The following is a 15,883-nucleotide window of genomic DNA, read 5'->3' as shown; positions in this document are numbered from 1 at the left end:
GCACCCAAAGTATCACACACACACAGAAATGCTCTCCTTGTTCATGTTAAATTAAGTATGGGGTGGAGGTAATGAGGAAATTATTCAAAATCCTTGACATGCTTTAAATCAGATTATGCTCTCCCCCTTGCCACACCGGACTCAGTCTTAAGACACAGATTAAAGCATTTCTTGCTTAAGGCACACACATGCACACACGCAGACACATGAAGTGAGACATATAGGAAGCTCTTCTGCATCCATCTCAGTTAGAGACAGAGCAGAGAGGAGAGGCAAATTATCCACGGCTTTCCCTTCTGTCTGGATGCAAAGCAGGAAGTGGGATTAGATCTGCTGCCATCTTGGAGAATCGCTGCATTCAGTCCTGAAAGAAACCATGGTGGGGATTTGGGGGGGCGAACCCAATCAGCATGGCTGTCTAATAATGGCTGTATTAACTAGTGATAGAAGGACAGCGAGAAAGACATCACTGGCTCCATCCATACTTACCTCCAGTGAGGGAACAGAGGGCCCATTGTTAAGCATTAGGGCTCTTGCTCTCACAGAGACATCCTCGCTGGTGCACCCTGCAATTATGTGATAATAAGGCCCATGTATTTCACATGTCATAACCGCGAGCAGGATTGGTTCTGAGTCGCTAAGGAAATAGGTGGCGAACGCTACAATGGATGTCTTGCCGCCGTATCATACATGTTATCTTGATGTGGGGAAATGCATCAACCATGACCTTGTTGGCAGCCTTAACATGTGTGATCTATGGTAATGTATGTAAATGTCGGGTGCTTATTGCATAAATAAGCGCTTGACGTGTACATTTAGAGATGCATGTCTGTGCGCGTGTGTGTGTGTGTGTGTGTGTGTGTGTGTGTGTGTGTGTGTGTGTGTGTGTGTGTGTGTGTGTGTGTGTGTGTGTGTGTGTGGATTTGACGCGGTGGGTCACACGTTTCACAGGAGCCGATGGGTTAAAGCTCACAGCTGGAGGCGGTGGATAGGTCACGTCTCAGAGGCAACAACAGCAACAACAACAACAAAAAAATCAGCTTACACAAACAAAATGAAAAAGTCAATCACACACACAGACGCTGGAGGTGGAGGCTGAAATGAGGCACACACACACGTGGTTAATCATTCAGTGTGTATGTTTACTCTTAATTCGCTCAATGCAGTTTGTATATGGTGTTAAACAAGTTAGCCGCCTATGACAGAGATTGCACCCTGTATATTTTCAGTGAATGTTCCCTGGTGACACCGCATGCTGATCAAGTTATCAGATTTGGAAACTGTTGGTCATTTTTGAATGAGTCTCCTACAAGGCGGGGTTTCAGAAAGAGCAGGGATTTCTTAAAGAGAAAGAGGCCCGATTTAAAGGTGTGAAATTACAAAGTGAAATTTCTTTCAAGCCATACTTTGTGAATACAGCATTTTTTATAGTTTTAATGTTCTATGTTTTTCTTGTGCACCCCTTTAAGATTTCATCAATCAAACGTGAATTACATTTAATTACTAGTTTACAGATGTACTTACTTTTCTTAACATACACTGAGTCCTACTGTAGACGTTTAGGTCAAAGTATGTCCGTGTGCTAGCACAGCTCAGTTGACGTAAAGATTAAAATCCAGTTGAGAACTTAAGCCGAAACTGAACATTTTCTATTCAGTTTGACTGAGGTTGAGCTATTTTGCAAATAAGAATTAGCAACATTTCAATATCATGATGGAGACAGATGGTTTCACTGCAATTACAGCTGTAATACACATTCACAGCATTTATTTATTTATTTATTTTCAATAGGTTTTTATTGTTGAAAGGTTTTGAAAATAAGATTTTATGTGACTATCATTCGAGGAGTGCGAATGCTTCAGCAAGACGCTCGTAACTAAAATGGCAGTTCCTGTCTGAAGTGTTGTTGCCCACGTTTGCAACAGATTGCAAGTGGCTGTTGATTATTACATCTTAAATTTGGAAATTTGCTGCCCAAAGCATCTGCCTGCAGGCCCGGCTTTTTATTTTATTCGGACATAATGACGTTCCGGAGCCAATTTCGACTTCAGCAAAGCGTAAAGAAAATCTTTCCCAGAAATTAACGGCTTAAATGACGTTTCTAAGTAAACGCCTTTAGATATCCGGGACGATGCAAATAAAAGAGATATTTTATGACAAGTTAAGGAATGCATCACAAAACATATTCCGACCAATGAGCCTAATTTCAGTAGGAGCTACGCAGATGCAGCAATTGTTTCAAAGTATACAGCACACTGTACGCTTTTAATAACCGGCATCTGCAAGAAAAACACCATTTTTCACCTGCAGCGTGTCTTCATTATGTCATATTGTCGTGCTGCACCTGCACACACCACAAGCGGTTGATGATGCCGATGCTGAAGTACTGCATCCCGCCTTTAAACTTCCGAGGAATGCAGGTCTTCCAGGGCCCGACTCATAAAAATGGAGGTAAGATGCAAGGTCAGCCGAGCCTGCGGCGTCGAGCGGCAGGCAAATGAAATATATTTCCCATTTCTGCCGAACAAAGTCAGCAATATTCATGAGGATTATAAAGAAGGAGCGGAGAGGTGAGCGGCTCCGCTAAAAGCTTGTCAGCTTTACCTGCACAGCTGCTTTATTGTATGCCGCACTGAAGATTCCAGCGGTGGCTAGTGTAATTAGCTTTTGGCAATCTCCATAAGATTATTTCCTTAATGACAGAGAAAAGCAAATGATATGCATCCTACTGGCAGAGGATCCTGAGAGCAATCAAGCACACAGCGTCATTAGGAGGCCTGCTTTGCGCTGGAAATTAGCATGAAAGAACTCAAACATAATTAAGCTGAGGTGGAGGTTAGTCCTACTGGAGCCAGGAGATTTTGAACAAATAATTGGACTCTGTCATTAATGAGGCATAGACACTAACCATCACACGTTTAATATATTTTCCATATATTAAGACCCTTTAGTCATGCTAATCCTATCAAGGACGTCATTGGACAAAAAGAGTAAAGAGGCATAACTTTTACCCCTTGAAGGGAAATGTCTGTCCAATATGAATGAAATGTCTCGTTCCTTCATAGGGAATCATGAAAACTTTTAGACAGTGGGGCAGCCGCTAAGAATGCTACTTATGTTCTTGTATTATTTTTCATATGGGTCTCATATTTATTAAAAGTCATTCTGAAGGAGGAGACGACTTTTCTTAATCTAATAAAGAAGAACATTTAAAGTATAAAGATAGTAGCTTGATAAAAAGCAGTTTCAATTCATACAAAATGTTACCCTCGGCTATTGGTTGTTTCCTGGAAGCGTAGACTCTGTTGAAGTTTTAAATTTCACCCAGTCGTTTGGCCAAACGAGGCGGCTCTTGATGTTTATTCAGAATTTGTAGGCCAACAGCTTCGTCCACTTCCTCTGCTTGCCATCGCTAAAACTACAATCAGACTACAGTTCTAAAACGGCGCGGAAAATCGACGTCGTTGTTCGCCAATTTCTTCTGTTTGCTGATTGGCCCGGTTGAAAAATCTCCCGGCGAAATCCACATCAATGGGAGAAAGCCCAGATGGCGTACTGGAGGGAGATGAGAATCAAGCAGGAAGGTAACGACTGGGATAGCTCGATAAGCACATGCATCGCGGTGAAATAAAACAAAACTTGGTCTTACTCTAAAGATTAGACGGTGAGTGAAGGTGAATATGAACAATTACACACACTTTTTAACCAAGTGGATGAGGATTAAAAGTTGCACAATTTGTAGCACCGTTACAAGGTTTGCAACCTGTTAATATTTCAACATAAGAGTTTCAGAACACTTAACAATCACTGTGGAGTTTGGCTTTCTTAAACATAGTGTAATGAAAGGAAGAACAAAAATACATGCAAAGAAAATGCATTTAAAACAAAAGCAGGCAAAAAGAAAAAACAGGAGAAAAGAATATTTCAATATTTTCTGGTCCGACAGTATAAACTGCGTTCAAGGCCCTGAGATGTACAAACAGATTAAAGGGCAAAGGAAATAATATAAAGGTTTTATGAATCAATTCATTTAAACAGTTTACCAAGTTCTAAAAAGGCAGAATAACATCATTTTCTTTTAAATATACATATATTCAGAAGTATTTAAAGAAACAGATAAAGATAAAGAGCAAAGACAGATAGACAAATGAGAGACAGAGGGAGGACGGCTCCCAGTGTTTGCTATGCAGAGGACATGATCTCCTCAGATCCCCAGCTCTTATCTCAGGCAGTTTAGCATGTTGTTGTAATTTAGAGTTAGCGACTGTGGGAATTTCTCATTCTTTGGGTGAGCACTTCTGCTGCACCAATGTACAAAGACCAGTAGATTTTATGAAGTAATTATTTAGTGTTGACTTGCAACACAAAAAGACTTGGTAATACTAAGGAACCTGTAATTTTTATCTTTATTTGACCTTTGTTTACACCGGTTGTTTTGGTGCGTTTTGTCTCCACCAGCTTCTTATATCAGGGGACTGAAATCGTTGCCTTTTCTTTTTTAAGAGATCTTAGCTCGATCAGATGGAAAGTATCTGCGAACATCAATTTGCAAGTCTTAGCACAATTTTTTAGCAAAATGTATGTCTTGTCTCATAAATATCGTCTAATCTGAAACAACCCATAGAACGTCTGGTTGTGTGTTTAGCGTCGCTGTCATACTATGTGACTCACAGCCCCATCCTTAAGTCGTGGAGGCTTTCCTGTCCCTATTGCATGATGCCGCCTTCACCATGCTTTCCAGTGATAATGGTTTATTCAGGGTGATGCTCAGGGTTAGCCACGATTCTCGGCTCATCTGAGAAAAACCGTTTCTGCCACATGTTTGCTGTGTCCACCTACACAGCAGGTGGCGAACAGATGGTTTGGTTTCAACAATAGCTTTCTCCTTGCTGCTTTTTTTTTTTTTTTTTGTGAACACCAGACTTGTGGAGTGTGCAACTAATAGCGTTCCTGTCGATGGACGTCCATGCCTTAGAAGGTTTGACGGATCGGACAGAACATTGAGCGATGTTCAAAGCTTGCTATGTGGAATCATCAACTTTCTCTCTGACCTGCCTGCTCTGTTCTTTGGTCTTCATGATGCTGTGTGTCCACTAATGCTTTTTGACAAACATCGGAGTCCTTCACAGAACAGTCGGATTTATACGTCACAGAATGGAATATGCTCTAAAGGTAGCTGGTTGCGCTAGATTTCATTTAGGCGTGTTAATATTAGTGATGGACAAGTGGAGTGCACGGCGGGTGCTCAAGTATAAAAAGACACTATGTGTCACTTGGAACCACTGGCTGCCTTAGTAGTGTGAGATTTTTTCACAGGCCACACACTACAATGTAAAAAAAGATAAAAATTCAGAAAGGCACGTTTTGTCCGAAGGTGAGAGCTCACATCCCTGGTAACGAGAACGTACTAAAAATGAATTCCATACTTCTATTTCAGAAACAAATTGCAAACCAAAGTTTTTTTTTAATTTTTTATTTTCAGCTTCACTTTTATGCTCTCCTTTCCTTTCGTCTGTCGTGACGTTTCCAAAATAGTACGCGGTTTACGGTTTTCATGTGACACAAAAGGCGAGAAAGTTTAGGGGCCACGAATTCTCTTCTAAAGCGAGTGGCTCGTAAAGGGTTCACCTCGTAATTTCAAAGATTAATGGTGCTAAAAGCTAAGGAAAACGTCAGATTCTTGCCTGTAGTCAGGAAGGTACATTAAAGGTACATTAAGCCCTTCGGTGTGGGTGGAGGTGTCAGCGCTGGATCCTCCCATTCCTGCAGGATCTTGCCGGGCCACACCGCATCCACCCACTGCAGTAATTAAGCACAGACCACATGAATACACCCTTACACACATGCATGCAGACTTACACATGCACACAGACATACACAAGCACTAATTGCAGGCAGAATGCCTCCCACTCATTACAGGCCAAATTAAAGCAATCAATTGAAACCAGAGACCAGGAGAGAGGAATTCATTCACGGGGGTCTGATCTCTGCTGTATGGAGTGCACTGGCTGTGTCAGCTCCATATCTCTACATAACCCTGCTTATTGACCAGGGTCTCTCACCCATCAGCCTGTTAATGAGCCTCATGGTCAGCTAATGGGATGCACTTATAGGGATGGAAATAGATTTAAGGTATCCCACACAGCGCAAGAAACCCTTAAAAGTCATTGATAAGACAGAAGAGTATCATAACAAAATCTCCAAGAGGCTACATTACTGCACACATCTGCAATGCATTTCCCCTTTTTTTTAAATTATAGTTTTGCTTTTTCCAACACACACACACACACACACACACACACACACACACACTCACACCAGAGGGGACAGAGCTGTCAAACATCATGGAGAAAAAAAAGATCCAGTGTGGCAGGTGGGGCAATGCGTTCTGATTGTCTCTGTGTTTAGCACAAGGCGCTAGAGAAAGCCAACACATCTGCCAAAATCAGCCTATGAATCTGTACACAAGGCACTTAAGGGAGAGCATGAGTCTGAGCGCGTCCAATTCCAACATTCCCGCTGTTTCTGCAAACGCATCACGCTCTCGTCGCTAAGGAATCCCCTCCTGTCCTCAGCTCCTCTGCTCCTCTCCTCTCCCGTCGCCGCCAGCGAGGCCAACTGTTGCTCTAACTCTGGGGCGGATTAAAGGAAGTGCTGGCTCCTGAAGAATGCAGGCTTGCTGCTGCCGCCGCCACTCTCAGCTGGGGATTTATTAGGACTGGCGTAGCAGCCCAGGCTTTTGGCCTCCAGCTACCAGAGGAGAGAGGAAGAGGAGGACCTCTGCTGAGATATGACATGCCATCAATAGAAAGCATCATGCTGCCTCTTAAAGGAACACAGAAGTTTGTTTTTTTTAGTAGTTTGAGCTCATTGTGACTGGTGCTTCAAACTGCTGTCTTCTTTCAAAGCAGGGCTGACCATTAATTCGATGAGGCCTTGGGCAGATGTTAATCGGGAAGCTTACAAGCGTTCATAGTTTTATTTGGCACATTATATGTATTAGAAATACATTTTAAAAAATGTATAATGCTTTTTGAACATTTAGATGCTTTTGATTTAAAACAAGTACATAAATAAGACATGTCTTCCTTTTTCTTATTTTTTTATTTTTTTGCACTTTATATGTATTGGAAATGATTTTTAGAATATTTTCTGATTCTTTTCGATATTTCAATGGTAGGTAAAATTAAACGAATAAGACATGTTTTTACATTTGTGAGGGCTTTGTTATTTCTCTGACTTAATCATTTGCTCTTGCTCGTCATGTTGGTTATATTAAATTATCACTGATCACATCACTATAGCATTATGAAAATGTACCTTGTCTTCAACTATTGGCATCTCCCCTTAGGGGGTTTCAGCAGCAAATTTCCTGCTTCCAACCAGGTTGTCCTCAGAAAGTCCCAAATTCCTGCATCTAAAATTAAGGTGCTAACATGGCCTTGCTGGCTAACTGGCTTTGTTGCATCTATGCTGGGTGAGTGCAAATGTATCACCATGTGGCTGGACAACGTTCATGCATTTCTGTGGAGCTCATACATTTTTGGCCTTAATTTCTATTCATAATGGTCTTAAAAATGTCTTAATGTTCCCTAATGAATGTGATTTTCAATCAAATCTTGGAGCAGATCACCTGAAACAGAAATGATACATTAAAACTTGGGCAACTTCCCTCCAAACTCCATGGACAGGTGTATCCATTTCTAATCGGTCACTTTTGAAGGTGTAACTTGAGAGCATTTCACAGCGGTTACACTCTGGCTCTGAGAGTCCCATTAGAAGAGGCTCCATAAAGCAGACACGTATATGTCACAGTAGAAGTTAATAAACCATTTTAATAAGTAGGGTTGTGTTGTTTATGGTCAGATGTTCCACAGGATCTCCACTAGTTGCAGTGACACTAAACAAACCGACCAGGAAACGCACATCAAGCTGTCTGCGCAATGTGAACATTTAAATGGACTCGGTCTGAGCTGCAATAACAAAACAATTACACCGCAGAGGCAGCAAGATGCGAGCAGTGATGTGAATCCACGGTGAGCGGCTAAGAGCCTCCACGACTAATGCAGTGGCCTAGATCCGGGCTGCACACATCGATCACTCTGACAATTGAGGGACTGTGTCGCCGCCAATAACTTCTTTTTATTTATTTATTTTTTTTACATCCCTCATGGAGACGGAAGTAAAAGCTGCGTCTGAAGATGAAAGGGAAAAGCAGTGGCAGATATTTGAGTCAGGGGGAGGATGATGGGATGTGTTTTGAACAAGCAGTGATGCACAAAGGTCACCGCGGAACGATTTTCTTTCTTCTCCTTTGGTGTTCACCGCTTGTGCTGTGGAGACGGCAGTCATCTGCTCTCTCCGAGTCTGCTTTATGGCTGCATGTGTTTCAGCTGCATAGTGAGCAGTAAATCTCCATGTTTAGTGGCGACTGGCTACAGATACCTATAATTATATGAAAGAAGCACCGGTGTTTGCGTCCAGCATTTACAGCCTGTCATCTTAGGTCTAAATCACTCCGGTTATTGTTGAGTTTGAATTAGCTGAGTTAAATTATCTGCTGTTGTGCTTCTCTGCTGCCAAGGAACTGATTAGCCTGTAGTTTAAGCACATTAATTATCAAACAGCACCACCTACTGGATATTGAAGGAGCAAGTAAATGGGAGCAACAGTAACCCATCATTTTAGTCTGGTGGAGGAATGTAGTTTGAGTTTGATATATATATATATACATATATATATATATATGTATTCATACTGTATACATATATACATAGTTAGTGACTTTGGATTTTTTGCAACACTAACTGCTACTGGAGAGCCTTTCTGCCCACAGCATCACCAACCACAACAACCCTTACAATACAGTTGGATAATATAAGTTACAACATTTAACTTCCCTTGCGTATGAATAATGAATGAATAATGAATTCTCAGCCTCAGACATTTATGTGCTGACTGCACCTCCATGCCTGTCTGGCCGGACCAGAACGACAGAAGGAGGCAGCTGGCACCACGAAGAAGGAGAGGAGCAGAGAAAGATGGCTGGGGAGGCTCAGAATCTGTCAGAAATGATGTCAGGTCACTGCTCTCCTCATCTGCTCTCTGGTGAGCTCCATTCATCTTGGCAGATAGCAATTTCTGTGTCAGGTTAACCTCCCTCCACAGACTCGACTAAGATGCCGTGACTGGGTCAGCGCAGATCCACCGACAATCCTGTCGGGCAATAACACAATTACTGAGAGGAGAACAAAGCAGGGGAACGGCTCACACAGCCACAGTACATTAACCTCGTTTTACCACCGTGATGGATATCCAGATCCGACTCTGTCCAGGTAAAGACAATCTCTGAAACTGAAAGTTGTCTTATAGGATCATGGTTAATCAGTGGAAGGTCATCAGTTAATTTTGCTTATGGCCACAACAAATCATTTCACTAAAACATAAAGTGTAATCTTAAAACATTATGGAGATTTACACAACGGCGGTCCAAGGGTAAGGTGCTTCGCCTTAGTCCTCTACATGGCCACCACAAGTTTGAGTCCCGACCCATTGACCTTTGCCCCTCTCTAACCTACTTTCTGACTGTTAAATAAATGCAGCTAGAGTAAAAAAACTCTCTATGTTTGTGTTGCTCACTCTCTAGCCCAATCAAAGCACCAATCATATCATCAGGTGAACAGAGGTTACTTTACTAATGTCTCAAATAAAGAGGTCGCAAACACTTTTTCTGGCAATAATACATATAGCTGGAAGTGTTTACAGTTAAATACCATGAGGTAAACTGAATATGCATACGACGCCTCTGTTTATTTTTATTTTTGCAACTCAGTCTGGTCAAGACTTCAACAAGACACATCCCGTCTGCTGAACTTGTAACATGTAAGATTGTGTGGCAGTCTCGACTGCTTTCCGGTTTTGCCACCCGGAAGAGAAAGAGACAGAGATTTTCTGAGCTTTCCTTTCCCGATGTGAGATTTTGCCGAAAACAGCCAGTCCTTTCACTGACAGCCACTGACCAACCAAATTAATCAAATGAAGTGCAGAATTATGGTTAATGTAATCACTGAATCATTTCTGGGGTAATTGTCCAAGGACCCAGGAGCGGCACATACTAGATTCAAAGGGAATCTGGTTCTCCCGTCTCATTCACTGCAGAAGTTGGAATTAAACTTCTACTTTTGACCTTTGGTAACTTTGGGCTTCCTTTGACTCATTATAACAACAAAAGTATTTTCTTTTCCTTGTATAAGAGTGTTATATTTACAAATTCCAGTCACATAAATGTTATAACTTCCATAAAATAACTATAATAATTCTTCATTAAGACAAGCCACAATAAAAACATGCTTTTGATATAGAGATTTCATAATACCTAACATTAAATGCAAAAAATAACTTCTACTATGCCTTAATAATTAATACTCTTCAACCGTTGCATCATCTAACTTTGATTTTTCCTGTAAGATATATATATATTTTAAAGTACTACACTCTCTGAGACACTTGTGGCATTAAATTGTTCCTTGTATATTTTTTAGACTGTAAATGGTGGTTCAAACACTTTGAAAACATCGAGGTCTAGCAGGGGACAATGTTTGTGAAACCACAAACAACGAATCTGAGGCTGAGGTGGTTGTGTGTAATAGCAGAACTCAGAGCCTCCGATCACCCTTTTGGTTGTCAGTTGACAATCTCAAATGTTACTGTTTGTCTGTCAGACAATGTGGACTGACAAAAGTGAGTCCGTGTTGGGAAATGCAGAGGAGGCCGGAGCTCACTGACCAGATTCCAGTTAAAACCGTGTGTGGTGAAATAAAATTAGACTGGAATGCTGACGATTCCAGTCTAATTTGTTATCTTTTTTTTTTTATCCTTTTAGATATGAGTTGAAATTGTGTCAGAAATGTGTGGCTGTGGATTAAAACAAATCTCTAAGTCATAAAAGCATAAAAGCCACTCTGATCTCGGCGGTTCTACTGATACATTTCGGTTGTCACAACGTTGTAGTTACAAAGTATTTGCGACAGGTGGCGGTATTGCTACATTTTACACCCACAGAGACGAGAGAGAAAAGGAGTCTGTGACGCTTTCGACGTCGAAAATGTCTCGCACGAGCCACCTAGCTTAGAAGCCAGCAGCTCAGCTTTGCTTTCTGTTTTCGTTTAGTTTTGCGTTTCTTTCGCTCGGAGACCCGGATTTTGTAATAAATGGCGGCCAGAAGGTTATCATGAAGCAGCGGGTCCAGAATTACAGGTGAGCTGGAGCTTTACGAGCTGGTGGGAAGCAGCTGTTAGCTGCTAACAGCTAGCTGTGGTGAAGGAAAGTGTTAGCTGTGTTTTCTGTCGAGCTGCTAAAGTGGATATTGTCTGAATTAGCGCCTAGCTTAGTAGAAATTGATTGATTGATTGATTTATTACACAGACTCAAAGTCCAAATATACAAAAAAGAAAAGAAAAACAATAAAAGAATAAAAAAGTGCATTAAAAAATGGCAACTAACCCGTCAGGAGGCAATCATACCAATGTCTCCAGAGTGCAGATGAATATTTTATGGCACTATATTTAACATTCGTCAACAATAGAATAATTGTTGACTCGTTTAAACGACAAATAAATTGATACATAAGCTTCCTTAAAACAGCCATCAAAGTGCTAACGTGAGCAGATACAAACAGTTCACTGGCACTGGTCCATCTGGGCTTATTTAACAAAAGTCTTAAAACATCATTAAAAGCCACCTTCAATCTTTGAAGACTGTTTTTTTTTAAATTGCACCACAAATGTGCTGTATACAATGATGTGCAATATGATCGAAACAAATGCAGTTTCACTTCATCAGTACAGAAGCCAAACTTACGGACCAGGATATTTGCCTGAGCATATAGCATTCGAACCTGTCGGTAAATGTCTGCATCATCAGACAAAGTGTCTCAACACATGACCAAGATATTTTACTTCATTAGAGACATTCAATTGAGTCCCAGACAGCTTGAAATTTGGAAATTTGCTATATTTGTCCTCCTCTTGAAAACATTATTTGGGAATTTGCTGGCTCAAGTGTTTGTTAATCAGTTTTATTAAATATGGCGAGACAGTTGAGTAAATAAGTAAAACAATATATATATAAATACTGACGTACATAATTTTCTGCCGCAGAACCAAGAACATCACACACTGACAGGTCTGTTTTCCTTCTAGGCGTGATTCCAGAAGACCACTGAAACTGAGGGAGTCTCCTACTGTAATGCAGCCTAATCCAGGTGAACGGGGTGTTCTTGCAGGAAATGGTTTATCCTTAAATCTGCAACCAGAGCTTCTCACTGGGACACCAGTTACTGCTACCGCTGCTGCCTCCAACGCTGACAGCAGCGAGGTCAGGGTATCCATGACCGGGGCTTCTGGAGATTCAAATGGAGGCGCGTCGTCCAGGAGGTCCAGGGTCTACTCCCACACGTACTCCTACGCCTACACTCACTCACGCGGACACAGTCGGGCGCAGTTCCACTCTAACACACAGCCTGTGCTCGACCCGCCCAACCCCGACAGGGACTCCGGTGAAACCAGTGCCTCGCTGACCGAGCTTCGCTGCTTGTTCCGTTGGATCCAAAAAAGTATTCCCTTCCTCGTCGTACTGTGCGCTAAGCTGGTCATCCAGCATGTTCTGGGTGAGGACGAGTTATGGTAACGATATTAGTGTGAATTGTGAGCACAGGCCAACCGGTGCGCTTTCTCTTCTTCTCCCAGGTTTAGCAGTCGGGGTGGGCCTTCTGACAACTTTTTTATATGTGAATAAAAACATTCAAACTCAAGTCTTTCTTCAGGTAAGCCCCAGTGTTAGTTTCCAAGCTCCAGAATGATGCATTCATCGATGACATTTTCAAAAAGTTGTCCTCCTTCGCACACCCACAGGATCGTCACTCGAAGCTGCGCTGCATATGGCTGCTTGTCTTCCTCATCTCCTCCACGCTCCTGCTGTACTACACTTTTCTCTCAGAGACACTTTACTTCTGGTAAGGCGTACTCACTTGTTTCGTATTTTCTTTTAAAATGTTTTTGGGAGAGACACTTGGTTAAAACCTGAACTGTTCTCCCAAAAGTAAACAACTAAACTACTAAAGTACAAAACAAGAGCGGCACAAACAAAAAATTTTGCTGCACAAATGTTTGAAACCAACTCTGACCAGTTCGAAGAAGTCAGGCGGCTGGTAACTTCACTCTGTATTTTTTTTTAGACACATTATCCTTAAGAAGAGCAGCTGACTCAATGGCTTGCAGACATATTTGTATTCTTTGAACTTTGTTCTGTACTTTATTGATGCCATGTGATGAACATAAAGTCAGTGGCACCCCCAGAAAATCTTCATAGACCAGGTCTGTGAAGGTTTTACGGAGGGCAAAGTGAAAAAAAAATTGTGACAAAGTAATTGTGATAAAAATTGCATAAAGTAATGCATAACTGTGAGGATGATGCTTCTGCAGTCCAAGTCTGAACTATAAGAGCATCACGTTGTTGTAACTCGAACATCAATTCCCTCCAGCCTCATCTTCTTAAGTCCAACCATCGAGCCGCTGGGTTTCTGGGAGATCCTTTGGGCAGTCGGGATCACCAACTTCATTATAAAGTTCCTCTTTATGGGAATCAAGTGCCTTATCCTGCTGGTTCCCTCAGCACTCGTTACCTACAGAACCCAGGTACGACTGTCGGGTTGCTTCGATTGTGGTTTAAGAGAAGAAAAAGCTGATTCATGTTGAGCGGTTGTTCCGTGTACAGGGCCGGTGGCTGATGCTGACTGAGAAACTGGGTCAAGTGCACCAAGCTACAGCGCCTGTTCCACTGTGGTTCCGCTACCTGGTCAGCTACCAGGAGTCTGACGGGGTCTATGGGCTCACAACTGGGATCCTGTTGGCTGTATTCTACCTCATACTGAAGGTGGGTCTCTACATTTATGCTATTGTCCTCTGTGGTTTTTGATGTTGTAACCCTAAATAAAGATATAAAAAAATTGAAGCAAAGTCTAGATTTCTATTACATTGAACATTTCCCGGTTTTAGCTTTTAGGATTTTACAACCAGCGGACATCTTTACTGAAAACTGTGAGGATATTTCTAGCAGGCGAGGTCAGTGCTAAACGCCTTCTCTTTTCATCGAAGAGCTGTGCTTCCAAACAGATGTGTGTGTGTGTGTGTGTGTGTGTGCGCGCGCGCAGCTCACACATCTTTTTAATGCTGCTCCAGCATACAGGCTCTGCAGCAACACGAGCTCAGTGCGATGATGCTGGAGACAAGTGTCGAATCTGCCAAGGAGAATTCAGAGACCCTCGGGTTCTCATCTGCCAGGTAAAGGAAAACAACACAAGTTCTGCATAAAAACTAGAGGTGCACCAATTCGATATTTATGACATTCTGGATCAGGTATTGGTGACAATGTGCCCGATCCATAAGAGCAGATCTGTCCAGTTGTTAAATTTAAAATTCCTAATTGCACTTTCTGAGGAATTTGAAAGGTTCGTTCCAGATGTTTTTACGTTTGACCAAGAATGTGAAGCTATTGGTGTATCTTAAGTGTGCTGTACTGGTGCAGAGTTATCAAATCAATGTCTAACTTATTTATAACTGTTTGAAAAAGGAAACGTTTTAAGTCAATTCAGTGATGATGAACCTCAGATATCGGTATCTGTATCAGAAGCGAAAAAAGCAGATCGATGCATCCCTAATAAAAAACTGAGTATTACACGTTTCATTCTCCATCAGAAGAAAGTTTTTAAATACTTTTTACGTCTTGGCTCAGTCAATATTGGTGTCTAATTATGATAGAAAGTGGCATGAGAACTAACATCTCAATTAGATAAAGTCACTATTTAAGGTTCTCAGCCAAAACAATGCAAGAATCTGTTAATTATTAATTTGCGGCAAATCGCATGGAGTAGCTGGAGTGCTGCACATGTAGAAGTTGCTGACCCGCTTTTCTTCTTGTCCTGCGCAGCACATATTCTGTGACGAGTGCATCGCTCTGTGGTTTAACCGGGACAAGAGCTGCCCGGTCTGCCACACCATCCTCACAGACAAGGTGTACAAGTGGAGGGACGGAGCCACTTCTCCTCACCCGCAGATTTACTGAGTCACCAGGCACAGACCACCGAGTGTCTATTCATTTTTCTGCAATCTGGCTTTTCTTTTTCGAACCTCACCAGCATTTGTTGCTCTGCACGTTTGTCAGTAGAGGGTTAAGGGGGAGGCTTCCTGAAGGTGGCGTGGTTTTCTACCGTTCATCTCTTCTGCCAGAGAAATCTGACGTGCGTCCTGAAGAATTTTTTTAGATTTCCTTTCAGTTTCCTTTTGAGTCGTAGTTACTTTTTTTTCACCTTTTATGGCGATATAAACCTTCCAGGTGTCGGAATTGATTCTGCTGGAGTAGTTTCTGACACGGGATGCATAAAGAGTCACATCAAGTATTTAAAATTCAGAACAAATGCACATTTTTTATTTTATTTTCATCCAGCACTGGTGAACTGATAAATGTAAAACAAGGCAAACCTCTATACTCTGGGCAAAGATCTTGGTGTTTTTTTTTTTTTTTTCCATGTCTGATTTAAAGTCCAACTTTGAGGTTGATTTTCACATAAATTATTTTTCTATAGGGGTGACTTCACTGTCTTTTTGTAAAGACCAAAGACTGGGCTCTATTTATGTATTGAAATAACTTCACTTTTATTAATCTGAATAAATATTTACATTTGATTTTCTTGGTGCAGATTTGACGTGTTGTTGGAAGGTTTCCACTGAGCAGCAGCTTTTGCTCCGTTTGCTTCGAAAATGTGATGTTCTGTCGAAGCAGAAGCGTTCAAGGCCACTGACACTCATCCGGCCACATTCAGTGGTTT

At 41.6% G+C, this 15,883-nt stretch overlaps 1 protein-coding gene across 1 annotated transcript; it reads left to right on the top strand.

Annotated features, from left to right (window-relative positions):
• Nucleotides 1-11,068: 11,068 nt before the first annotated feature.
• Nucleotides 11,069-15,740, top strand: rnft1 (ring finger protein, transmembrane 1). Its single transcript, XM_055043640.1, has 9 exons — nt 11,069-11,256; nt 12,201-12,667; nt 12,747-12,823; nt 12,912-13,012; nt 13,541-13,694; nt 13,774-13,932; nt 14,055-14,120; nt 14,238-14,339; nt 14,986-15,740. The coding sequence occupies exons 1-9, from the start codon at nt 11,231-11,233 to the stop codon at nt 15,118-15,120; spliced, it is 1,287 nt and encodes a 428-aa protein (XP_054899615.1). The 5' UTR covers nt 11,069-11,230; the 3' UTR covers nt 15,121-15,740.
• The last annotated feature ends 143 nt before the right edge of the window (nt 15,741-15,883 follow it).

This window comes from Poeciliopsis prolifica, unplaced genomic scaffold (assembly GCF_027474105.1).
Source record: "Poeciliopsis prolifica strain line A6 unplaced genomic scaffold, Auburn_PproV2 SCAFFOLD019, whole genome shotgun sequence".
NCBI classification, from domain to species: Eukaryota; Metazoa; Chordata; class Actinopteri; order Cyprinodontiformes; family Poeciliidae; genus Poeciliopsis; species Poeciliopsis prolifica.
Note: the sequence above shows the minus strand (reverse complement) of the source record. Positions and strands in the feature narration are given on the sequence as shown.

Bases quoted from the DNA above. Each gene is read 5' to 3' on its own strand.
- rnft1 (XM_055043640.1), top strand. From the start codon at position 11,231: ATGAAGCAGCGGGTCCAGAATTACAG. The intron at 11,257-12,200 runs GTGAGCTGGAGC...TTTTCCTTCTAG, and splicing joins CAGCGGGTCCAGAATTACAG to GCGTGATTCCAGAAGACCAC. The intron at 13,013-13,540 runs GTAAGGCGTACT...AATTCCCTCCAG, and splicing joins TCAGAGACACTTTACTTCTG to CCTCATCTTCTTAAGTCCAA.